Source organism: Macaca mulatta, chromosome 5 (genome assembly GCF_049350105.2).
Source record: "Macaca mulatta isolate MMU2019108-1 chromosome 5, T2T-MMU8v2.0, whole genome shotgun sequence".
Taxonomy (NCBI): domain Eukaryota; kingdom Metazoa; phylum Chordata; class Mammalia; order Primates; family Cercopithecidae; genus Macaca; species Macaca mulatta.
The window spans coordinates 122988-150152 of NC_133410.1; the positions used below are offsets into that span (position 1 = coordinate 122988).

General features: G+C 39.7%; 1 protein-coding gene across 3 annotated transcripts in view; it reads left to right on the top strand.

The window, feature by feature from the left end:
- Window positions 1-171: 171 nt before the first annotated feature.
- ZNF595 (zinc finger protein 595) overlaps window positions 172-27165 on the top strand; it is a 49110-nt gene continuing 22116 nt past the window's right edge. For 2 of the 3 annotated variants that reach the window (XM_001114064.5, XM_078002816.1), the window contains exons 1-3: window positions 172-342; window positions 5898-6024; window positions 6482-6577. In XM_001114064.5, coding sequence (XP_001114064.3) covers window positions 340-342; window positions 5898-6024; window positions 6482-6577 — 226 coding nt within the window. In that variant the 5' untranslated portion in view covers window positions 172-339. The remainder of the gene's footprint in view (window positions 343-5897; window positions 6025-6481; window positions 6578-27165) is intronic. The other variant, XM_078002815.1, reaches the window with a different exon arrangement.

Sequence of the window (27165 nt, forward strand, 5' to 3'; positions counted from 1 at the left end):
GCCCCAGCTTGTCACTCTTGCCTCATCAGTGGAGTGTGTGGTCGCGAATTCTGTTACTCAAGGCCTGAGGGCGGGGATTGGAGTATTATCCAATCAGAGTGTCGGACTGAGAACTGCCCAATCAGGCGCGCAGCCAGAGAGGAGGCGGTGGCTTCCGGGATCTGGCGGGGCCTTTTCCTATGGCTCCTGCCAGGGCTTGGGTTAGGGCTACAGTTGTTTGCGTCCTCGGCTCCGGGAGGCCTGGGGGATTCGGCAGCAGCCTCAGCCTCCCGTCGCTCAGTGACCAGCGGGTATTGGATGATTTGTAGCTAAGACTCCTGGATCCCCTGAAGTGGGGAAATGGTGAGTGTGCCGGGCAGGGCGTCGCGAGGCTGTGGGGGCCTCATCGGCAGCGGCGGGAAATGGCGGCGGCGGGACAGAGTCTGTGAACGGAGTCCCCGCTGCCGCTGCTCAGCGCTGGGTCCTCAGTCCCCTCCGGTGAGGGACCCGGGCTCCTGTCGGTCCCCGCAGGGCGGCTCTGCCCAGCCTGCAGCCCTCCTGGTTCAGCTCTGCGCCCGCAGCCCCGCACCTTCCCCGGGCTGTGGGGTGAGGAGCTCTCCGGAAGACGCCGGCGCGGCGTTTGCGGGCACCGCGTGGGAGGAGCTGTGGTCCGGGGTCCTGTCCCTACTTTACCCTTTTCAGAATGAGATGGAGGCCCCGACAAAACACAGAGTTCATGTGAGCAAACAGGACTCATTAATGGGACAGCGCCGGCCATGGCTCGTGGTTTGGGGGCTGCCAGCCGGTCTTGAAGGAAAGGCTTTTGTGAGGTGTGTGAGGAAGGGAAGCCATTCACCCGCCCGCCCCAACTTTCCCACCAGTCCCCTTGCCCTGAGCGCCTCCTCCGCCTGGCTGTTCCTGAGCGGCATCTTTTAGAATACGCTGGTGTCGTGCGCACAACGCTTCGCTGGGTTCTGTGAGTGGTTCTGCCACATTATGGAACTTGAGGAGGGTGTGGGCGCCCCTGGTTTGTTGCAGACGTTCAGAAATGAAGACGGGTGTCCAGAGGCAGGGACTGGCGTCTGCAGGGGGGCAGTTGCGGGAAGAGCGCTGAGCTTGTGGGTCTGCGCTGACTCTGGGTGGGGTCGTTAGTGAGTTGCTGGACACCCCGTTGGGGTTGGAGCATTGGCTGGTGTTGAGGAAACTCCGCAAGTTTTCTGTCAGAAGAAAGACATGGCTGAGCCTGGGCTGGAGGAAGATGCCTGGTGTCTGCGGGAGGCGCGACTGGATTTTGCACATGCGCGGTCCCGCTGGGCACTGTCCTGTTCCTCCAGGTCTCCTCCCGGGGAGAGGGGACTCAGAACTCAGAGGAAAGGAGTTCTGACAAACATCCCTTCCCTGCACCCTGCTGCCAGCCCCCACCCAATGCTAACCCACTCCTGAGCGCGCCCACCGGGTATTCGCATTGCCCCACTCCTCCCAGTACAGGGTTCCACCCTCAGGAATTGTGCCCATGGCTGCTTTGCTCCTAGCGTTTTCTGCCAAAAACACACGCAGTGCCCAGAAGTCTCCTGGCTCATCTCAACCGCAGACGCTGGATCTGTAGCAGGAACTTGCTTCCTTCACCTACCCAGCCTTCTGGACCGCCTGATCCTAATCTCTTCTGTCTTTATAGATACAGGAATCAGAGCATAGCCCTGCCTCAGCCTGTACCTGTAGTACAAACCAGTGCTTTAGTCAGTCCTGCCCTGCTGCCACCCATGGCTCTTGATAGCTTCTTTCTCTCTTCTGCTTTTTCCTTCCCCACAAATTCTCTATGGTGTCCATCCCTCAGGTGCCTATGAGAATTCAGACATAGTGAGTTCAAGACAAGGTCTTTAGGCCTGAATGTTGTAGGAGCAAACACAAATTAGAAGAGGCTTAATGCTTTCTCTTTAGAATGAGGGAAGAATTTTTGCTCTTCTCCCTTTTCTTAAAGCATTTAGGTTGAGAACTTTTATATTTAAATATTTTCTTTGCTTCTTTGAAATATATGTAAGTCATTTTTTATCAGTTAAATAGGTCATTTGTCTTTTTTGGCTCCAAATTGCCTTCATCTGGGACCTGGGAACTATTGCTTTGAAATGTAAATAGCAAGAACATACCACCCTATTTCACAGTTTCTGTAGGAGACTAGGAGGCTGCCTTCAGCAGGTACCTAGCCACATTGCAAATCTACATCCTGTCATGAAGATGTGGATGTTTTTTTCTTTAATTATTAGAAAAAATTAGAAAACCCAGATGACCTCTCAGATTACAAGGTGAAATTATAATAAATCGTGTATAACAAATGGTGCTTTCAAGGCTTCTACTTGAGATTTAATTATGGTGACTTTCTGTGTTTGCATTCTCTTAGATTGCTTGTGATGCACATCACATTTTGATTTAATTATACAACAAAACATTTTCTTGCGGTTCTGTTATTGTGGAGACTTTTTTAGGATTGCAGATGTTTTAGCTTTTAGTTATATTTTCCACACACTGTCCAGAATTACCAGATGTTGTACACAAAATGTCCAGCAGTCTTCACTTCAGAAAACATTCTTTCTTAAGATTCCAGTCACAACCTAAAATTGTGCGGCAAAGTGTTTCCCAAATCTGCAAACAGAATGGTCTCTCTCTTGGGATCTACAGTCCTTTCTAGAGCAGTTAGACTAAATTTCTACAAAAATAACTTTTCAGAACAGTAATCAGTTATTTCACCTCCTTCAGTGCTCCTGGCATCTTCCATTCTGACACTGATTTCAGAGATTTGGGGCCCATAAACCTAACCAGAATCACACATACGCATCGATTAAACCTGAGAAATTCTGCTCCCTCCCACCTCCCCTTCCCCAAATGCCCACAAATGTGCATAGCTCACCAGGCCTCCAAGACCTAAATGTGCAGTTCTAGATTCTGAATTTATGTCCTGGAATTTGATAAAAGAACTTTTATCTGAGAAATATAAGTTTTTAAATGTATCAGACCCAGAGATGTGTTAAAAAGAGACCACACTCACATACTGTTCCCCTCCTTGAACTGTCTTTTGAAATTGCTTGCTATTGCCACAGGTGTCTGTAAATTAACCTAATAATGCCACGCTGGACACTATAACCCATATCCTATAGCTTAACTATGTATATGACCAATCACTAACCAATGTTACTTCTATAAACCAGTAAGAATATCTGACACCTTTCTATCAGTCTGCTCTCTGGCTTCCTTTTTGCCTTTAAAAATATGCTTGTAACTGCTTCTAATTGGAGTGTATATTCAGGGCAACTTTATACTCCAGGATTGCAGTCTTCAAACTTTGGCTCAAACTCTGTACTTATGTTTACCCCAATTTTTTCCTTTTAGCTCAAAATATTCTTTAGAATGTGTTGAAGGAGGCTTCATGAGGTCTTTCCTCTGATTTTACTCTGCTTCCTGTAACTCAAGAATGCAGCACACATTGATCTCACCTAGAATCTGCACGTAAAAGCTGGCCTCTGCCTAAGAGTCACAAGACAGGGCCAGACTGTGGGTTGAAGAGATACAGAAAAGTCACAGAAGGTGTTTTCTGCATCATGAGAGGTCAACATAGACATCTTAAGCCCCACTTTCAGAGTGGAGCCCTTTGAGTTTTCTGGATCTTGTCCAGTGACCTGCTACAGCTGTGTAAGAGGCTTCTGGTGTGAACACAATGCTGTGACAGAATCTGTAAATGTAAACAAGCACCTTAGCAGTGGGAAGTCAAGGCCACTAAATATCCAGAGCCATAATCCCAACTATGCCTCCCTGTGTTACTAGAGTACTTTTGTCCTTCCCCTGCCTGAGTTAGCTGATCAGGGACAGGGGATATCACATCCGGATCCAGGATCTGCAGCTCCATCAGGGCAGTTCCATTTTCTGTTTGCACCCCACAAAGTCAGCCTGAGTCTCTCCTGCCTGGATCACTATGGGGGCATCAGCCTAGGGTCACTGGGGACACTCTCAGCAGCGTCAGTGAGTATTTGAGACATTTGAGGATGTCCTGTGCAGACTGGGGTCAGTGTTTCATATGGTCATTAGGAAAAGAGATGAAATAGTCATGGTCCCTACCATCAAGGAACTTGCATTCTAGAGCACATGAATAAATGATTAAATTCAGTGTCATGTATTCAGTACAAAGATGAAAACTGTACAGGAGACTTAAGCTTCATTTGGGTTACTTCCCTTTTATTGTTTGGTGAGTTTTGATGCCACCACCTGCAGGGCTGTTTATGGACAAAAGAGAAGTCATTATTTGTATTGTGTTTGCCTTGCTAAGAATAAATATTTAGCTTCAAATATAATTGGTCGGGAAAAACAAAAGGGTTTTGGTTAAATTCCTTGTTATTGTATGTTACAGATGGGGAAGTGGCAAAATAGATAAAAATTACACAAACTCTGGGAATCAAATTTCTCTTGGACGGGCTTAGAAAAGACAAAACTGAAACTACTTAGTGGCCTAGAAAGCAGAAGCCTAGGGCCCATTTTCTGTCCCAACTCTGCCCAGATCCACCATCTACTGAACCTTGTCCAGGTCTGACCCCACACTGCAATGCCTCACAGAACTGCTTAGAGAAGATGAGAGTTTGGGGTAGCTATTCGTACTCTCTCCAGAGCTGGTGCTCCCAATTTCCTGAAACCCAAAAGCAGATAAATGGGGAAAAGCAATGTACTTTGGGGCCTTAAATTATTTTACAAAAAATTAAAACCAGTATTTCTAGAGACATCCCATCCAGCAACCTGTTCTCCATCTTTGCAGTTTCAGTGGATTTTTCACAAGTCTCATAGTAACTACAAACACAAAAATAAAAAATTCCTGAATTGTACTTAAAATTTTCTTCTATGTCTGTCCCATTTATCTACATTGAGCTATTATTCTATGTATTTTTTTTAAAATCACCGATAGGAAAACAAGAAAAAACAGAAAATGCTGGGACCCTGCATTTAAATCCTGGGAAGTATGACACACTTTGTACCCACCTCCCAGGATGCTATGAGAATTAGCACACATCATATGAGCTTCCCAGCACAGTGCTCTGTTACATACTCCTGAGCACATAGTACATGCTCCATAAATATCGCATTAATGCATGTGGATGTGCTGTTTTTCAAATGCAGACTTACTCAGACATTGCAACCATCTCCAGCCTCTGTAACCTTTAAAGGGCTTGCAGAGAATGCCATCTTTCAGGATGATGATTGCTAGTCTTGTCTTCAGATGAAAAGTATTTGTATTGTGATAAGGGTGTTGGGGTAAGGGACTCTGCTGTGTCTGCTTTCTCTAGCTGAGTGGTACTGTAATGGATCTAGGGGGAGGAGCATCAGCATTAACGGGAGACTTGCTGTAAAAAGCTAATTCGTGGACCCTTTTCAAACCTGCAGAATTGTGTAACTTACAGTGAGGCCTAGAATACCAAATTTATATGCACATTGAAGCTTGAGAGGCAATGTTTAACTAAGTGACCCTCAGCCCAGTCTTCCAGTAGAATCACATGGCAGTTTGAAGAGAAACAGTCACCTGTTCCCTCCCTACAGATCCTGTTAAGTTTCTTGTGTGACATTAACAGCAAGGCCAGGGTCAAGCGTGAGGGCTTCCATACTTTAATGAGACGTGAGTTCACCTTTTGTTCCAGGAGGTCATAGGACCTGCTTTGCTCCGTTTTGGTAGGGACAGGTGAGTGTAGCCTATATTCCTACTGCAGCAACAAAAATTGCTGGCATGCCCTCCTTTTTCCTCAGAGTTATAGAATACTTTAGATAACATTACTGTGTTAAAAGTCATTTTATCAGATAATTCCAGTCAGTCCCATAAGTCACAACTAGTTCTTTTATTTCACTTATGGTCAAATTAAGAACTCTGTCACATGATAAATATATGTTTTCAGGAACTCTTAACATTCAGGGATGTGGCCATAGAATTCTCCCCTGAAGAGTGGAAATGCCTGGATCCTGCCCAGCAGAATTTATATAAAGATGTGATGTTGGAGAACTACAGAAACCTGGTCTCCCTGGGTAAGGATAACTTTTAATACGTAATTCCTAGTACTTTATCAGAGTTTCATTTTCTTTCTTTGTAGAATGTCTCTTGGGAGCTTCTGCTTTGCATTAATTAATTTTCAGTTCCTTTCTACAAGAAAAAAATTAGGATGTTTCATCATTGCATAAACCTTCTCTTTTCTTGAACGAATTTGTGTTCTTCACTCTAGGATAGTAGTAATTCTAGAAATTCAGTGATGTAAAATACTGTTCTCCACATCTTAAAATCCAATTTGCACCACTTATTTTTGATTCAGTAGTACTGGGTAGTGGAACTTAGAACCCGCAGATTTAAAATATTTAAGTATTCTAAAGATTCTGTCAGGAAACAATTTTTGGATTAAATTTCTTTATTGTACTTAGCATAGTAATAGATTGGTCATTGGAGTATCCCCAGCAATAGTCATGTTAATTTTTTTTTTAAATAAAACAGGTTTTGTGATCTCCAACCCAGACCTGGTCACCTGTCTGGAGCAAATAAAAGAGCCCTACAACTTGAAGATACATGAGACAGCAGCCAAACCCCCAGGTAGGTGAGAGTGAATGAAGGAGAGGACACAGGCAAGGAGGCAAAAGGTCAGGAAGGAAGCCAGGCCTTCAAATGTAGTTTGGGAAACTGTGCCAATGAAAATAATTTCTGAGAAGGCTGCATTTTTTCTCTTATTCACAAATAGAGTCATCTTCTGTCCTATGCTCTTAAATCTTCTAAGAATTTCCTTTTTTTCTTCAGTGATCTCCATTCAAGTTTACAGGGAGAGCCAGTGTCCACTTTATCGCTTGTAAGGGGCTGCATGATCTGACTGCTGTTGCATTGCTTTTAGAGACATAGGAGTATTTGTATTATTGAAGACCTCTATGTTAAAGTATTTTTTCAAATATTATTTTTGCATCAGGCCTAAAATATGTAAGGTGAGTAGTGGACATAATGGGATTTGGTTTAGAAATCCCAGGAACACGAAGGACAGATGTTGCATCTTTTCCGCTTAGTGATTTTTAATCCTGTAGAAGTTGCAAATGTAATTCTACAAAAACTCTTACTCAGAAGTTTATCAGAACAATAAGTATTTTTCCAAACATGAAAAAAATGTTATTTTACTTCAAAATGTTATTTAGTATAAACTGAAATTTGTGATTTAAACTCTATATATTCAAATTTTCAAATTGTAATATAGTTTAAAGCACAGGTTTTCAAACTCTTGGCTTCCCTGGGCCACTTTGGAAGAAGATTTGTCTTGGGCCACACTTAAAATTATAAAATACACAAACAATAATGATAGCTGATGAGCTAAGAAACAAGAAATAGGTTTGTGAATAATTTTTGTGATACCGCAAAAAGTCCTCACACTCAAAGGATTGGATACCATTGGTTTAAAGTATCTACTCACCTTCTAGATTTTTCTTTTTTTTTTTTTTGAGACGGAGTCTTGCTCTGTCACCAAGGCTGGAGTGCAGTGACATGACCTCGGCTCAGTGCAACCTCCGCCACCCTGCAACCTCCACCTCCTGGGTTCAAACGATTCTTCTGCCTCAGTCTCCCGAGTAACTGGGATTACGGGTGCCTGCCACGGGGTTTCACCATGTTGGCCAGGCTGGTTTTGAACTCCTGACCTCAAGTGATCTGCCCATCTCTGCCTTCCAAAGTGCTAGAATTACAGGCGTGAGCCACCACGCCCAGCCTAACTTCTAGATTTCTTAAATGCACTATGTCATTAACCAGCTTAGAACATTCCTAAGTGTATGTTAAGCTCTCATTTGTTAACCCTATTTCTTAATAAACTATTATCTTATAATTTTGTGTTATTTAGTAGGAAGCCTACTGGGATTCTGTCGTTGAACTATAATCCATCTATGTATAGAACTATGTGTCACACACATACACATACCTATATAAGTCATATATGTGTATAGGAAATTCTCACTTAACATTGTTGATAGGTTCTTGGAAACTAAGTAAAGCAACATATTGTTTAAGAAAACTAATTTTACCAGAGTTTAATTGATAAAAACAAGTTATGTTTAAATGGCATATAGCAACATTGTTTCATTTAAAGATGCAGTTTTCAAGAACCTATTTTGAACACTAAATGAGGACTTAGATATATGTGGGTTTGTGTGATAGGGATTTTTCTGATAAAATTGTATAACTATATATTTAATTTGTACAATGTAATGATTTGATATGCATATACATTTTGAAACAAAATATTGTCAAGTTGATGAACACATCTGTTACCTCACATAGATAACCATTTTTTTGGTCATAAGAATACTTAAGGTCTACTGTTGTAGCAAATTATAAGCATACATTACAGTATTACTGTAAAGACAATTGTGTTTTGCTAATCTAATGCTAATGTACATTAGCTTTCTCAGACTTACTCAACTTATAACTAAAAATTTGTACTCTTTAAACAGCATCTCCTCATATTCCCACCCTCAGGCACTAACAACCACCATTCTATTCTCTGTTCCTATGAGTTTACATGTTTAGATTCCCCCCATCTAACTGAGAACGTGCAGTTTCTTTGTGTTTGGCTTATTTCACTTAGCGTAATGTCTTCAAGGTCTATCAATGTTGTAAATGGCTAGATTTCGTTCTCTTTTATGGCTGAATAGTATTCTACTGTGTGTGTATATATAAATGTTTTTGACTATTTTAAACAAAACTAAAATGAACATGGGGCTGAAGATATTTCTTTGAGGTACTAATTTTATTTCCTTTGGTAGTATACCCAGAGGTGGTATTCATACTTCCATTTTTATTTTTTACTGATATTTATGATGACTTTATCAATTTATATCTCACTAATGGCATACAGGATTTCCCTTGTATGTATGTCTTCTTTGTGGGAAAAACAAAACAACTAACCTTTTGCCTATTTTTGAATAGGTTATCATCATTATTGTTTTGCTTTGAATTGCAGAAGTTTCTTACACATTTTGGGTATTAACTATCAGATATATGGCTTGCAAATGTTTTTCTATTTTGTAGGATTTTTTTAAATGTCATTTTTTTCCTTTACTGTACAGAAGCTGTTCACTTTGATGCAGTCCCACTCTTTTGTTATTTTCTTCTGTTGCTGTGCTTTTGATGACATACCAAATTGCCAAGACCAGTATCAACAAGGTTTTTCCATATGTTTTATTCAGGAGTTTTATGTTGTTTTTTTTTTGTTTGTTTTTTGTTTGTTTTTTTTTTTAATGAGGCGGAGTCTGGCTCTGTCGCCCAGGCTGGAGTGCAGTGGCACGATCTCGGCTCACTGCAAGCTCCGCCTCCCTGGGTTCACACAGTTCTCCTGCCTCAGCCTCCCGAGTAGCTGGGACTACAGGCGCCCGCCATCACGCCCGGCTAATTTTTTTGTATTTTTAGTAGAGACGGGGGTTTCACCGTGTTAGCCAGGATGGTCTCGATCTCCTGACCTCATGATCCGCCCGCCTCGGCCTCCCAAAGTGCTGGGATTACGGGCGTGAGCCACTGCGCCCGGCCAGTTTTACGCTTTTATGTCTTGCATTTAAGTCTTTTATTTTGAGTTAATTTTGGGGTGTAGTATAAGAAAATTTTATTTATGGTATAATCTAATTTTATTCTTTTGCTTGTGGATATCCAATTTTTTTGGTACCATGTATTGACAAGACTATACTTTCTGCATTGTATATTTTTGGTGGCCTTGTCAAAGGTTAGTTGACCTTGTATGCATGGATGTGTTTCTGGGCTCCCTGTTGTGTTGCATTGGTGTTTGTATCTGTTTTTATGCACATACCATACTCTTTTGATTACTGTGACCTTTAAGTAAAGTTTGAAATTAGAAAGTATCATGCCCCCAGCTTTGTTCTTTCTCAAGATTGCTCAGGGTATTTTAAGTTATTTAAGATTACACTTACATTTTACAATTGTGTTTTCTATTACTGTGAAAAATGCCACTAAAATTCTGATAGGGATCACATTGAATCTACAGGTCACTTCCTTGACAATATTAGTTATCCTAATGGAATATATTTTCATTTATTTGTACCTACTTCAATTTCTGTCATCAATAACTTAACTGTATTAGTGTATACATTTTTATCTCATCCTTTACTATTTTAATTTATTTTATGTATTTACTTATTTTTTGAGACAGATTCTCGCTGTGTCACCCAGGCTGGAGTGCAGTGGCGTTAGCTCACTGCAACCCCTGCCTCTCAGGTTCAAGGGATTCTCCTGCCTCAGCCTCCCGAGTAGCTGGGATTATAGGCACGCGCCATCACGCCTGGCTAATTTTTTTGTATTTTTAGTGGAGATGGGGTTTTGCCGTGCTGGCCAGGCTGGTCTGGAACTCCTGGTCTCAAGTGTTCTCCCCACCTCGGCATCCCAATGTGCTGGGATTACAGGTGTGAGCCACTGTGCTCGGCCCCTTTACATTTATTTTGATTAAGTTCCTTATTTTTATACTATTGCAATTGGAAACTTTTTCTTTTTTTTTGGAAAGTTTGTTGTTACTATATGGAAATGCAACAGACATTTGTTTGTAGGGTCAGGTGCAGTGCTTCATTTCTGTAATCCCTGCACACTTTCAGAGGTTAGAGGCCAAGGAAGGTGAATCACTTGAGCACAGGAGTTTGAGATAAGCCCGGGCAACAGAGTGAGACCCTATCTCAAACAAACAAAAAAAACCCCACAAGTATTTTTATGTTGATTATGTATCCTGATACCTTAATGAATGCATTTATTAGTTCAGTTTTTGTTGTTTTGCTCTAGGGTTTTTTATATATGCATGATCATATTATCTACAAACAGTAACATTTTTACTTTTATTCCAAGCTGGAAAGCTTTATTATTTTCCTTGTCTAATTGTTCTGATACAAAACTTTCAGTAATATGTTAAGGTACAAGCTGTGGCCCTGGAGGCATGCTTGCAGATCTTGGCCTCAGCTTTGGTCCCTGAAACAGCCCCATGTCTGTACATTTGAAGGATCTAACAACTCTTACAGTTTCTATAAACTGTCTTTGGCAAGTAAAGGTCTCCTTTTATTGGGTCCCCAGGCTGATGAGATTATCTCTGGGGTTGCTAAGAAGAAAGGTCGTAGCTGGGTCACGAGGGTGCTGCTGAGTCTGTTGTTTGAATGGCATATAGCAGCATTGTTTCATTTAAAGATGCAGTTTTCAAGAACCTATTTTGAACATTAAGTGAAGACCTACCATACATCCATTTTGAGTGATATGGGGTCTGCCTTTGATGGTTGTATTACCAGAGATTTGGACAGTCATGGATTCTTTCTGGGCCATGGAAAGATTAAATATCCTTGAGGACATTAATCTATATGGCAGGCAGTAGGGTAGGGTTTTGAAGTTTGTCTGCATATGATGGGCGAAATGCCATGTGTATTAATGGGATTGGCTTCTACTAACTACCTGGGAAAAGTTTTCACAAGTCTCTGTGTGGGTCTGGGTGTGTACAACTGGCCATGGACTGTGGCTGTGAGCGCTAGAACTGAGTCACAGGGCTGCTTCAGGGACCACAGCTGAGTTCAAGATCTGCAGGCCTGCCTCCAGGGCCATGACTGGGTGTGTTTCCCTGCGGGTCTCTTGACAGGAAGGACCACTTTTGGATTATAACTGAAGGAGTTTGAAAGAGGTTGCCGAACTGCTTCATAATCTTCAGTAAAACCAAGCTTGGTGCCCCATTTCCTTATCTGTAGCCATGTCTGTGGACCCTTGAGTTGGCCACCTGGGTGAGGGCCTGCTTTACCCAAATAACCCTTTTTGATCTTTGGCACCACTGAGGTTTCACAACCCTAACCATAGGCAAGCACCTTTCTACTTCCGTTTTCCAGGAGTTTACTATTTAAACTATCTTGTATATGTGGAATCATACACTGTCACTTTGTTGGTGTCTTATTTCACTTAAAATAATGGCTTTAAGATTTATCCTTATTGTAGCAACTGATGAGATATTTTCATTTGAGGCTAAAGAATATTTCATTGTATGTATAAGCCACATCTTTTTAAATCATTCATCTATTGATGGTGTTTGAGTTTTTTCACTTTTTGGCTTTTGTAAATTATATGGTTTGGATCTGTGTCCCCATTCAAATCTCATGTCAAATTGCATTCCCTAGTGTTGGAGGTGGGCCTGGTGGGAGGTGATTGGATCATAGGGTTGGCTTCTCATGAATAGTTTAGCACCAGCCCCTTTGGTACTGTCTTTGCCATAGTGAGTGACTTCTCCTGAGATCTCATTTTTCAAAAGCATGTGGCACCTTCCCTCTTGTGCTCTCTTGCTCCTGCTCCCACCATGTGAGATGACTCACTGTCCCTTTCTGCCATGACTGGAAGCTTTTCAAGGCCTCCCCTAAAGCAGAAGCTGCTATGCTTGCTGTACAGCCTGCAGAACCATAAGCCAATTAAACCTCTTTTTAAAAATAAATTACTAAGTCTCAGGAATTTTTTTATAGCAGTGCAAGAATAAAACAGTGAATATTACTGCAGTAGACATGGATGTGCAAATACTTCTTTCAGGTATACATTGCACACTTCAAGTAGATGCTCAGAAGTGGAATTACTGGGTCATACAATAACTTGATTTTTAATTTTTGGAGGAACCTCTACACATTTTTCATGTGGCTGCATCATGTTTTTTCTACCAACAGTGTACAAGGGTTTCAATTTCTCTACATTGTTGACAATATATATTATTTTTTGTTTGCTTGATATTGGCCATCCTAGTTAATGCACAGTAATACCTCATTGTGGTTTTTCTTTACATTTTTCTAAAGATTAGAACTTTTTTTCAATAATTGTTTGTGTATTTCCTCTTTGGAGAAACATTTTCATCTCCTGTCTATTAGTCATGTAACTTTTTTTTGTTGTTTTTTGGAGTTGTTCTGGATGTTATCTTCTGTCAAATATATGCATATATTTTGGCTTTTCTGCTGCTTAGGTGGGACTCTTACTACATATTTAATGTGGAGAGATAAATTTAATGTCCCACTTTTCTGTGCTTTTAAATTTTTTGCTCATGTATTTGATTTTACATGCAAGAAAACATTGCTGAGATCAATGTCATAATCTTTCTTCCTATATTTAACTCATTCAAGACAGTTTTTGTATATGGTTCAGGGGAAGGATCCAACCTCAGTATTTTCGTATGGATATAGAGTTTTCCAACACGATTTATTGAAAAGACTGTCTTTTTCTTATTGTGTGGTTATTGCAACCTTGTTGAAGACCATTTGAACATGTACGCAATGATTTGTTTTTGAGTTCTGGGCTCTGTTCCGTCATCTATTTGTCTTCTTGCAAGTACCACACTATTTTTATTTATTTAGTTTTGTTATCTGTTCGAAAAACAGGAAACATCGTGCCTGTAACTTTGTTCTTGTTTTCTAAGAATGTTTGGGCTATCAGTGGTCCTTTGAAACTCCATGTAAAAGTAAGAATTGTAAAAAATACTTTTTCACAAAGTATCATTTTTATTTTCATTAGGACTACATTGAATTTTAATATCACTGTGTAGTGTGGTCATTTAACAATATTAAATCAACTGACACAAATAAAAATATGTTCAAGACTGTGTTGAGTTTCACATATTTTTGAATTTGGCAATTTTGCTTCTGCTTTTGATTTCTAGTTTTATTACAGGTGGTATGAAAGGATGTGTTGTATAATTCAGTGTTATATAATGAGAACTAGGCTCAATACTTTGATGACCAAACAGTCTATCTGTACAACAAACCTCCATGACAGAAGTTTACCTGTATAAGAAACCTGCACATCATATACTCTGATCTTAAAATAAAGTTTAAAAAAAAAAAAAGTTGTTTTGCATTCTAACAGGTTGTCCATGAAACAACAGCTACTCATTTTCTTCTCCACTTAACCCCAACACACTTTAGTCTTCTTTCTGTTTCTATAAGTTTAACTACTTTAGGTATCTTACATAAGTGGAATTATATTGTTACTCTCCTTTTGTGCCTGGGCTTCTTCCACATAAATAAAGCCTTAAAAATGTATCCTTATTGTGGATTTAGCAAAATTTTCTACTTTAAAGAAGCTGAATAATATTTAATTATTTATATATTTGAAATTGTCTTTATTCATTTATTTAAGAAAAGTTGGTTCTTTTCACATACTTGCTTTTGTAGATAATGCTACCATGAATATGGATGTGTAAATTACTCTTCATTTGATAATATGTGCAAAGGATTATTTGTGTGCTCTGTTCTGTTTCACTGGTATTTTATAAAGTATTTCAATTACTATAACTTTATAATAGGTTTTTGAAATCAGGATGTATGGTGCTTCTGATGTTGTTTCTCTTTTTGACAGTTGTTCAGCACTTCTGGTCTCTTTAGTTCTGATATGCTTTTAGGATTGCTTTTTTTTTTTTTTTTTTTTGAGATGGAGTCTCACTCTGTTGCCCAGGCTGGAGTGCAGTGGCGCAATCTCAGCTCATTACAAGCTCCAGCTCATTACAAGCTCCAGCTCATTACAAGCTCCGCCTCCCGGGTTCACGCCATTCTCCTGCCTCAGCCTCCTGAGTAGCTGGGACTACAGGTACCCACCACCGCACCCTGCTAGTTTTTTGTATTTTTAGTAGAGACGGGGTTTCTTTTTTTTTTTTTTTTTTTTTTTTTTTTTTTTTTTTTTTTTTTTTTTTTTTTTTTTTTTTTGAGACAGAGTCTCGCTCTGTGGCCCAGGCTGGAGTGCAGTGGCCGGATCTCAGCTCACTGCAAGCTCCGCCTCCCGGGTTCACGCCATTCTCCTGCCTCAGCCTCCCGAGTAGCTGGGACTACAGGCGCCCGCCACTGCGCCCGGCTAATTTTTTCTATTTTTAGTAGAGACAGGGTTTCACCATGGTCTCGATCTCCTGACCTTGTGATCCGCCAGCCTCGGCCTCCCAAAGTGCTGGGATTACAGGCGTGAGCCACCGCGCCCGGCGAGACGGGGTTTCACAGTGTTAGCCAGGATGGTCTCAATCTCCTGACCTCGTGATCTGCCCGACTCGGCCTCCCAGAGTGCTGAGATTACAGGCGTGAGCCACCGCGCCCAACCAGGATTGCTTCTTATGTTAATGCAAAATATGCATAGCTGTAATCCGAAGTATACCACCATCTCCTTCAGCACTCTACATCAGGGGAAACAAAATTCCTCTTTGGACAGTCCCTCAAAAGACAGGAATGTAGACATACATTCCACGTTTCTCTTTCTCTCCTGAGGAAGAAGCATAGAGTTGGGAGTTTCTCCTGGGTTGCACTATGCTGTATTGGGAGGAGGTCAGGCTGTGCTGCACATATGTAATAGAATTTTTCTTCTCTTCTACATGTTTTTGGCATTGTGCTCAACTGAAGTAGTACAAATTCTTAACTATGTTCAGGAATTCTCACAAAGGCAATGTGATCAGCATGGTGTTAAGTTCATATATCTGTGAAGAAATGAGGACCAGTGGTGTTTGTTTTTACACTTTTCATTTTAAATTTATATTTTATTTTTTATTATAATTTTTGTGAGTACATAGTACCTATATGTATCTATGGGTTATGTGAGTTATTTTGATGAAGGCATGAAATGCATAAAAATCATATCAGCATAAATGGTTATTCATTGCCTCAAGTATTCTTTGTTTTACGAACAATATAATAACATTCTTTTAGTTACTTAAAAATGTACAATTTAATTGCTTTTGACTATAGTCCCTCTGTTGTACTAGCAACTATTAAATCTTACCCTTTCTAATTATTTTTGTATCCATTAATCTTCCCCACCTCCCCCAACCCCTCACTATACCTTCCAGCGTCTGGTAACAATCCTTCTGCTCTCTATCTCCGTGAATTAAATCAATTTAGTTTTTAGCTCCAGCAAATGTGTGAGAACATGCAAAGTTTGCCATCATGGGCCTGGCTTATTTCTCTTAACATAATGACTTCTAGTTCTATCCATGTTGTTGCAAATGACAGTATCTTATTCTTTTTTATGATTGAAAAGTACTCCGTTGTGTATTTGTACCACATTTGCTTTATTCATTCATCTGTTGATAGATAATGGATAAATCTTGGCTAATGTGAACACTGCTGCAGTAAAATGGAGGTGCAAATATCTCTTTGATGTCCTGATTTATGTACATACCTAGAAATGGGATTATTGGATAATATAGTAGCTCTATTTTTCATTTTTTGAGGAACCTCTAAGCTGTCCTGCATAGTGGTTGGACCAATTTACATTCACATCAAGAGAATAGTAGAGTTTTTTCCTCCACATCCTCACCGGCATTTGTTATTGCCTGACTTTTGGATAAGAGCCATTGTAATTGGGGCGAGATAATATCTCATTGTCATTTTCATTTGCATTTCTCTGATGATAATGATGTTGAGCACCTCGTCATATACCTTTTTGTTATTTGTATGCCCTCTTTTGAGAAATGTCTATAAACATTCTTTGCACATTCATAATCAGATTATTTGATCTTATCCTATAAAACTGTTCTGGTTATTGATGGGCAGTTTGCAAATATTTTCTCTCATTTTGTGTGTCCTCTCTTTGTTTATTGTTTCATTTGCTGTTTAGAAGCTCTTTATGGTGATTGTTTTGTTTGCTGTTTAGAAGCTCTTTAACTTGATGTGATTCCGTTTGTTCAGTTTTGCATTGGCTCCCTGTGCTTGTGGGGGTATTATTCAAGACATTTTTGCCCAGTTTAATTTCCTGGAGAGTTTCACCAATGTTTTCTTGTAGTAGTTTCATAGTTTGATGCGGGGGTCTGCCCACAGACCCTGACCCAAACGACGGATGAATAAAGTACACTGATACACAGATACTCTGTTTTGCCAGTCTAGCTGATGTCTGGGCCACTTACAGACTCCCCGGAGAGTTCTGTAAACAGTTTTGACTGTGGCCCTGACCAGCTAGTGAGACTCACGTTTGTTTAGTAAAGATAAATTGACAAAGGCTTGAGTCAACACTACTAGAGAGTAATTGACATTGTGGACTTCCCAAGTAGAAAGCAATTAAGCATAGATAGAAAACTATCTTTAATATTTTTCCCACCAGCTTGATTGAATCCCTGCAGTTCGAGGTATTAGATTTAAGTCTCTAATCCATTTTGATTTAATTTTTTATATGGCCAGAGATAGGGGTCTAGTTTCGTTCTTCTGAATATGAATATTGAGTTTTTATAGCAGTTTCCCTGATAAACACCTTTTTTTCTTTTCTTTTTTTTTTTTTTTTTTTTTTTTTTTTTTTTTTAAAGACAGAGACTTGCTTTGTCACCCAGGCTGGAGTTCAGTGGCACAGTCTTGGCTCACTGCAACCTCTGCCTTCCAGGTTCAAGCAATTCTCCCACCTCAGCCTCTGGAGTAGCTGGGACTACAGGCTTGCGCCCCCACATCCGACTAATTTTTGTATTTTTATTAGAGACAGGGTTTCATCATGTTGGCCACTCTGGTCTCAAACTCCTGATCCTGGATCAGGAGTTTGAGAAAGTGATCCACCTGTCTCAGCCTTTTAGAGTTCTGGGATTAGGCATGAGTCAGCATGCTAAGCCCCCAATAAATATTCTTGACACCTTTATCAAAAATAAGTCTGCTGTAGATGTATGGATTTATATTTGTGTTCTGTCTACTGTTTTACTGATCAGCCCCATGCTGTTCTAATTACTGTAGCTCTGTAATATCATTTATAGTTAAATAGTATGATTCCTCCAGTTTCTTTTTTCTTACAGTGACTTTGGCTGTTCTGAGTCTTTTGTGGTTCTGTCTACATTGTAGAATTGTTTTTCCTATTTCTGTGAAGAATGTCATTGATCATTTGATAGGGATTGCATTAAATCTGTAGATTGCTTCAGGTAGTATTGACATTTAGAAAGTATTGATTCTTTTTATTCATGAACATAAAATATCTTTCCTTTTTTTGTCTTTTTAAATTTCTTGCATTAGTATTTCATAGTATTCATTGTAGAGACCTTTCACTTCTTTGCTTAAGTTAATTTCCTAGGTATTTGATTTTAATTTGTAGCTATTGTAAATGGGATTACTCTCTTGATTTCTTTTTCACATCTTTCACTGTTGGCATGTGGAAACACTACTAATTTTTAAATCCTGTATTTTGACTAAATTTATTAGTTCTAATAGTGTTCTAGTTAGGTTTTTTTCAAATATAAAACTACATCATCTGCAAACAAAGATATAATTTGACTTCTTTCTTTCCAATTTGGATGCCCTTTATTTTTTTGTTCTCTTTTTTTTTTTTTTTTTTTTTTTTTTTTTTTGAGATGGAGACTCGGTCTGTGGCCCAGGCTGGAGTGCAGTGGCCGGATCTTAGCTCACTGCAAGCTCCGCCTCCCGGGTTCCCGCCATTCTCCTGCCTCAGCCTCCCGAGCAGCTGGGACTACAGGCGCCCGCCACCTCGCCCGGCTAGTTTTTTCTATTTTTTAGTAAAGACGGGGTTTCACCGTGTTAGCCAGGATGGTCTCGATCTCCTGACCTCGTGATCCGCCCGTCTCGGCCTCCCAAAGTGCTGGGATTACAGGCTTGAGCCACCGCGCCCGGCCTATTTTTTTGTTCTCTTGTCAGATTGCTCTGGCTGGCACTTCCAGTACTATGTTGAATAACAGTGGTGAAAACATGCATCTTTTTTCAGGTGCAGACACCTTATCAGAATGTGCTTGGATTTAGGTTCCCAACTTTAGAAGGTAATTTGTCCTCATCCATCCTATTGTCTTTTCCTGGTCCTAGGTTTCAGAACTGTCTGGAAAGACCACAGATACCTATGGTGGCCATGTCTCTTGGAATGTCTAGGGAATAACAGCTACTACATCGTCTCCTCATGGTGGACAGCCTGAGGTTTAGGGTGGAGCCTCAGGGGAGCAGCTGAGTGCCCTGATGCTGAGAGCACTCATCTTGTTTACTTTTCATCCAAAAAACCAAATCCTTGTGGCATTGAGATTTTATTTCTCCAAATCCAGTTTCCGTGTTTTAGAGACACATTGCTGGTCAGCCAATGGAATGCTGATATTGATGGGAAAGGCAGAAATAATTCCTACCATCTGGATTTTTTCAGAATAGTGAAGGGAGAAAAAGTATCCCCAACAACATTGAATGTTCATTCTAGCAAGGTGATACAAGGACCTGCAAAACAAAAAATGTACTCCAGGCACACAGGCACACAGTGCAGAGGCCCTTGGGAGGGTGGTCATTGAGGATTTCAATGAGCAGGATGGGGGTGGGAGGATCTATATCATAGGATGGCCTAACTTGCCACTTGAGTCAGACACACCATTCCAGCCAGTACTGCCACTCCCTGGGATTGTCATCTTGAAAAGATTATTTACTTATTTCAGCTTTCATTTTTATTAACTGCACACTGCATTCTATTGGTAGAGCCTGAAAAATAGGAAAATATTGTCAAAGAGGCATAAAAATACGAATTTTAAAAATATTTAGTGATGTATTTTATTTGTCAAAAATTCTTACTTTCATTTTTTTTCCCTGACCATGGATAGTAAGTTTCTGAAATCTGTACATTTTGGGAGTTATTTCACACAGAATCTCAGGGCTTAGTTATAAAAATATTACTGGGTGAAAAGAAGTAGGAAAAATTTCTCTTCTTTTATGGCTGCAGAAAAGTGAATACATTTCCACAAGAAATTGTGGTAGATAAATTGGTGATTTATAGAGATTTGCCAAAACATCAGTTTCTTTTTTCTGCATGGTGGAGAATTTGTGACAGTGGATAAGTCTACTCTATATCCTGTTACCTGCATGTTTGAGTTTAATGTTAAATTCTATGGACTAGGACTTGACATTCCTGGAAGTGCTCATAAATGATTGCTTAATTATTTGTCACTATGGAAATAATACCTAAATGACATGTTTGCTGTCTGAAATTGATATTTTGCCTTTTCTCGTTGAAGTATGAAATGTAAGTGCCTTCCAATTTCCATTTCTCCTGTAAACATCAGCACTGAGTTTGAGGAATTCTGCTGGATTCTTCAAACACTGAGTTCCTTTTGTAGAAAACGAAGGGGATAACCTTGACTGGGAATCAGACCTAAGCCCGTTAACTGCAGGGTAAGGCCAATCTTGACACTGTCAAAGGAGGTAATCAATAGCCCAGTTGTTACTTACTGGGGAACCTTTCCTGCAGGTGTCCCAGCCTGGCTCAAATTAGACATAGAAGGAGCCTTTATACTGAGAAGCTGCAGAACCCTGGAAAGCTGAGGATCCATAGGTAGATTCAGTGAGAGTTGGGATAGGAGGTTGTTTCTGATGTCCTCTGAGAGGGGGTAATTGTTATTGTCATGGGGCTCTTCCTAGATATTGTCAAATAAATTTCAGTGAGGTAAGAAGTGACTTTATTCTAAGGAATATTGCATTGGGGAAAGCACCAAGCATAAGACGTGCAAGCATCTCCAAAATGAGGCAGAAAAGGGCTATTTGTCATGTGGAGGAGCAGACAAGATTAGAAAGAAGGTGTGAGGGAGAGGGCAGAATGGAGAATGGCAAAATCAGATTCAGGATCGGAGAATGTTTCACCCTGACGTCAACCTGTTCTTGGGAGGGACATGAAGAGGGGTTGTATGCTATCTCAGACTGAAGGTGGAGCAGAGTCCAGGGGCCTGGGTAAAGGAGAGAAACTTAAGTAAAGTTTGGTTAACCAGTATTCTGTTGTGAACACTGGAGACAAAATTATTTGTTTATGAGGGAAAAATGAGAATTTAGAGTCTGTGAATTTGAGATACCTAAAGAGGGAGCACCATCAAAGTCAATGAAAAGGTTATTTGTTAGCTGTAAGCTTTTTTTATAGGGCACAAAGGATTGGAGAGACCATAGTTAAAACTACCAAGATTCACTAACCCACCTCCTCTTTTCCCTCACTTTGTTTTGTCCTATATATTTTTTCCCTTTCTTTTACTGAATTGTACCCAACATTAATAATCTGGTAAAAATAGGTAAAGTGTTTTTGTTAAGCTCTGTGAGTGGTTTTATCAAATCCTTTAATTGAGGGAGGGAGTTATGGAAGCCCAGGATTTATAGGCAGTTGCTCTGAAGTATAGATGGGTCCCTGGGGCTTGTGACTGGCATGTGGAGTGGAAGCAGTATTGTGGGACTGAGCCGTGAGCCGGTGGGATCTATACTGACCCTGGTGTTGTCAGAATTGAGTTGTTGGACACCCATTTGGTGATGGAAGATTGGTTGGTGTTCAGCAAACTCCATATATTTGGTGTTAGAATAAAGATATCAGATTGGGTGCGGTGATTCACGCCTGTAGTCCTAACACTTTGGGAGGCCACAGAGGGCAGATCGCTTGAGCTCAGGGGTTCAACACCAGCCTGGGCAATATGGTGAAATCTTATGTCTACCAAAAATTTTTTTAAAAATTAGCTTGGCAAGGTGGTGCACACCTGTAGTCCCAGCTGGGGCTGAGGCAGGAGGATCACTTGAAGACTGGAATGTTGAGGCTCGCCAGATTTATGATGTATCCTGGAGAATGTTCCATGTGTGTTTGAGAAGAATATAAGTATACTGTTGGGTGAAAGGTTATCTATATATGTCTTTTAGGTGTAGTTCTTTAGTGCTATGCAAGTACATTATTTTCTTTCTGTCTGAATGATGTGTTGTATTAAGTAGGGCAATAAAGTCCCCTAGTATTATCATATTTGTCTTTTTCTGCATCTGTTAATATATTTTCATATTTTTGAAACAGGTCTCAGTTAATTTAGAAAGTTTATTTTGCCAAGGTCAAGGACACGCACACCTGTGACAGGAAGTCCTGGAGACATGTGCCCCAGGTGGTCGGGGAACAACTTAATTTTATACATTTTAAGGAGACATAAGACAGCAGACAATATACGTAAGAAGTACATTGATTCAGTCTGGAAAGGTGGGACAACTTGAAGCAAAGGTGGGAAGACTCGAAGTGAGGAGGGGGCTTCCAGGTCGTAGGTAGATAAGAGACAAATGATTGTATTCTTTTGAGTTTCTGATTAGCCTCTCCAAAGGAGGCAGTCAGATACACATTTGTGTCAGTGGCAGAGAGGTGAGTGAATAGAATGGGAGGTAGGTTGGCACTAAGCAGTTCCCAGCTTGACTTTTCCCTTTAGCTTAGTGATTTGGAGGCCCTAAAATTTATTTTCCTTTTACAATATATTTATGTGCTCCTATATTGGGTATGTATATATTTTTAATTGTTATATTATTTTGACAAATTAGCCTTTTATTACCATATAGTAAAGTTCTTTTTGTAGTGACAGATTTTTTTTTTCCTAAAAATCTCTTTTGTCTGAGAGTCTGAAAGATACACTCTTTTAGTTATTATTGACATGGAATATTCTTTTTCATCCATGAACCATTAACGTATGTGTGTCCTTAACTCTAAGTCTCTTGTGTGCAGCATATTGTTGATTTTATTTATCTATTCAGACATTTTGTGAATGCTTTATTTTTTGCTTCAATAACAATATCCTAGAGTTGGTAATTATAAAGAATAAAAGTTTGCTTAGCACACAATCCTGGATGCCAAGAAGTCCAAGAGCATGCCATTCCCATCTGATGAGAATCAGACTTCCACATCACAACATGACTAAAGGCTTGAGGATGACAGAATGTGTGTGCACCAGAGCTCACTTTGATAATAGACCCACTCTCATGATGACTAACCCACTGTGGAAATACTGATACTAATCCTTTCATGAGAGTAGAGCGCTCATGACCTAATAACTTCTTAAGGGCCTCATTCTCACAATGGCAGTTAAATTTTAACATGAAGTTTGGAGAGGACTCTCAAACCATAGCAATGTGTTTTCATTGGATAATTAAATCTTTATATATTTAAAAGAATTACTGATTGGTAAGAACTTATTACTGCCATTTTGTTCGTTGTTTTCTGACCATTTAGTAGTTTCTGTTTTGTAATTGTTACATGCTGTCTTCCCCTGTATTTTCTTGAGTTTTGTTTTGTTTTCGTTGTTGGATGCTTTCATTCTTTTTCTTTTGTATGTATCTACTACAGTGTTGTTTTTTGTTTTTTGTTTTTTAATTTCCAAGAGACTTACATAAAATATCTCATAGTTATAAAGTCTAGTTTAAGATAACAATTTAACTTTCTGTTTTATGCAGATAGGGTCTTGCTTTATCCCGGGCTGTAGTGCAATGGTGCATTCACAGCTCAGTGCAGCCTTCACCTCCCCAGGCTCAAGCAATTCTCCCATCACAGCCTCCTGAGTAGCTAGGATTACAAGTACGTGCCCCCATGTCCGGCTAATTTTGTCAGTATTTTTTGTAGAGACAGGGTTTTGCCATGTTGCTTAGGCTGGTCTTGAACTTCTAGGCTCAAACGATTCACCTACTTTGGCTTCCCAAAGTGCTGGGATTACCAGCATGAGCCATCAGACCCAGCCAGTTGTTTTAAGTAAATAGCTTTCTGAAATCTGTATTTTATTTTATGTATTTATTTTAGAGACAGGGTCCTGCTATATAGAGCCAGGCTGGTTTTGACCTCCTGGCCACAAGCAAGAGTTAACTTCTTTATGTAGAAAAACCAAACAGTTGTACTCCCTACAACACATTATTTATGTCATACAATTTTTTATATTGTATACCTATTAACAAATTATCAAGGTTATGTATTTTAATACTTTTTTTGTAACTTAGTACCAGAGTTAAAAGTGACTTATGTACCATAATTACAGTTCTATAGCTGTCTACATTTGACTATATGTATATATATTTTCCGGTAACATTTATACTTTTATATGTTTTCTTGTTGTAAATTAGGAGTCCATTACAACTTGAAAAATTCTTATTAGGGTTTCCTGTAAGGTCAAATGATTACACATTTCCTCTACTTATTTGTTTAATCTGAGAATATCTTGATTGCTATTTCATTTCTAAAGAACAGTTTTGTCAGGTATAGTCTTCTTCATTGTCAAAGTTTTTTCTTTTTCTCTCTCCATCTTCACTTTAAATATATGATCTCACACCTGTCTGGCTTGCATGGTTTCTGCTGAGCAATCTGCTGATAACCTTATAGGGTTCCCTTGTATGAGAAAAATTTCTTTTCTTTTAAGAATTTCTCTTTGTCTTTGAATTTTGGCAGTTTAATTATGTGTTCTGGGCAATTTTTATTAGTTCCTTTTGCTATAGACATTTTTTTTTTTTTTTTTTTTTTTTGAGACGGAGTCTCGCTTTGTCGCCCAGGCTGGAGTGCAGTGGCCGGATCTCAGCTCACTGCAAGCTCCGCCTCCCGGGTTTACGCCATTCTCCTGCCTCAGCCTCCCAAGTAGCTGGGACTACAGGCGCCCACCACCTCGCCCGGCTAGTTTTTGTATTTTTAGTAGAGACGGGGTTTCACCATATTAGCCAGGATGGTCTCGATCTCCTGACCTCGTGATCCGCCCGTCTCGGCCTCCCAAAGTGCTGGGATTACAGGCTTGAGCCACCGCGCCCGGCCGCTATAGACATTTTAAGCTTCATAAAACTGAATGTATTCCTTCTAAGATTGGAAAAATTTAAGACATATATTTAAACAAATTTTTAAGATTTTTCTCTCTTTACCCTGAACATGCTAAAATATGTACATTTTTACAGTTTATTATGCAGTATGTGGCCCAAATGCTTTATTCACTCTTTCATTCTTTTTTTTTAATTAGGAACTTTCAAATGACTTAATTTTAACTTTGCTGATTTTTTTTTCTGTATAGCTATCTGTCTTCCGTTAAAAACTTTTTGTTATGTTTTGCGTTCTTCAGTTCCAGCATATCCATTTGGTTCTCTTTGTTTGCTGTAATTGTAATTTTGTTCATGCATTCTTCCAAAAAAAAATTAGTGTTTTTTTCATCTCATTGAGATTCTTTAAGATAATTATTTTGAATTCTTAGCCATTTTTTAGATCTGTGTTTTGTTGTAAGTGGTTACTGGAAAATTTTCAGTTTCTTTTGGTGGTGTTATGTTTACCTGATCCTTTATTATCCATGAAGCCTTGTTTTGAAGTCCTTGCATCTGAAGGAGCAAATACCTCTTTCAGTCATTATAGACTTGTTGGGAGGTAAATACTTCTGTTTGATCTCTGGGCTGATGATATTTCCATTGAGATTGCAATTAAATCCTTTGGAGCCGGGCACATAACTACTACTGTGTCTGCAGTGAAGTTCATGTTTGGCAGACCTGTTATCAAGCCATCAGATTCTATTTTCTGGGAAGACTAGACTTTCTTCAGGAACTTTATCAATATGACCGGCACTGAGAAAAAAAAATCTCCAGTTATATATGCAGATGAGGGTGCTGATACAATAAATGTGAGCAGGTGTGGCTCCTGATGTGTGGTTCTTGCTGGATGTTTCAAAATGCTCTAACCTGGTCATTGGACAGGTTCCTAGATGAGTAGTACTGACCCTTGAACACAGCTGAGAGGGTGTGAAACTCATTCTTAGGGCTGCTTCAGGATACATAGTTGAAACCAAAGTCTTGGGGTTTGTTTCTGGGCTCATGGCATTTCTCCCTCTAGATTCCTGGGTGGGCAGTACTTCTCCCAGACTCTAGGTGACAGGGACTGGAGCTGGGTTATAGGGCTGTTTCCCGATTCACAGTGGGAATAAAGTTAACCAGCATGCCTACAGTGGCACATACAGGTGTCTTTTTTGGCAGGTCCCAGGTTAGGAAAAACTGCTCCTGGACTTTGGTTGCATGGACTTGGAGCCAGGTTATAGTGCCACATCAGGATCCATCATCAAATAAATACTGGCAAACCTACATCCAAGGGCCCAAATGGAAGTTTCTCTCTGTGGGTCCCTGTGTGTTTGGGATTTCTTCCACACCATGACTGACTTGTGCAAGGGGAGGATTTTAGGCTAATTCAGAGATCACAGATGGCACCAACAGACTTTTCACCTGAGACACAGGACATTATGAATTCTTCTAGGTGTCTTGGCAAATGGTACTAGTGGCAGAAACAAAACCAAATGTTCTACAGCTAATTCTACAATGAGAATTGGACATATTTTTTATTCTGTAGCTGGGACTATGATGGGCAAGCATACCCATGCCACTCAAGGGCATGCCCTCTCAATACAACCTTCCTCAGTCTTGGGTTCTTCTGTTTTTATGACACATCTATATTACATTCAATATTTTATAGGTAAAAATTTTCTATTTTTTTCAACTCCATTTTACTGGGGAATTTTTTTCATGTAGGTTCTCCTCAATTATTTATTTATTTATTTATTTTTTATTTATTTTTTTTTTTGAGGCGGAGTCTCCCTCTGTTTACCCAGGCTGGAGTGCAGTGGCGCCATCTCACCGCACTCTCTGCCTCCCGAGTTCACGCCATTCTCCTGCCTCAGCCCCCTGAGTAGCTGGGACTACAGGCGACCTCAGATGATCCACTTGCCTCGGCCTCCCAAAGTGCTGGGATTACAGGCATGAGCCACCGCCCCCAGCCAACACTTTCAAGTATATGGTCTAGTGGTGTTAAGTACATTTACTTTATTTTGCAATGGATCTCTATGAATTTTACCTTACAGAAGTAAAATTTAATACCCTATAAACAATAAGCTGCCCTTTTTTTCTCTCTTCAGCTCCTGAAGAGCACCATTTTACTTACTCTCTATAATTTTATAATTCTCAGTGTAATTACATAATGTCTGTTTCTGTTTGACTCTCATTTTATTTAAGGTAATGTTCTAAGCTTTCGTAAGATGTGTCAGAATATCTTTCTGTTTTAAAATGAAATAATATTTAATTGTGTGTATATGTCACATTTTAAAAATCTGATACTGATCTCTAAAGGGACATTTGTGTTGTTTCCAGGAATTGTCTTTTGTACATAACAATGAATGAACATGCATGTGTAAATATCTATTTAAAGTCCTGCTTTATCATGTGGATAACTAATATTTCTAGTACCATTTATTGAAAAGACTGTCTTTTTCCAGCTGTGTGTTCTGGACATCTTTGTTAAAAATCACTGGGCTGTAGGTTCATGAATTTGTTACTAGGCTCACTGGATACTTTGATCTCTCTGTTTTTATGCCAATATTTTGCTGTCTTGCTTATTATAGCTTTATAGTATATTTTGGAGTCAGGTAATGCAGTATCTCCAGCTTTGGTTTTGTTGTTGTTGTTTGTTTGTTTTGCTCAGGATTACTTTGG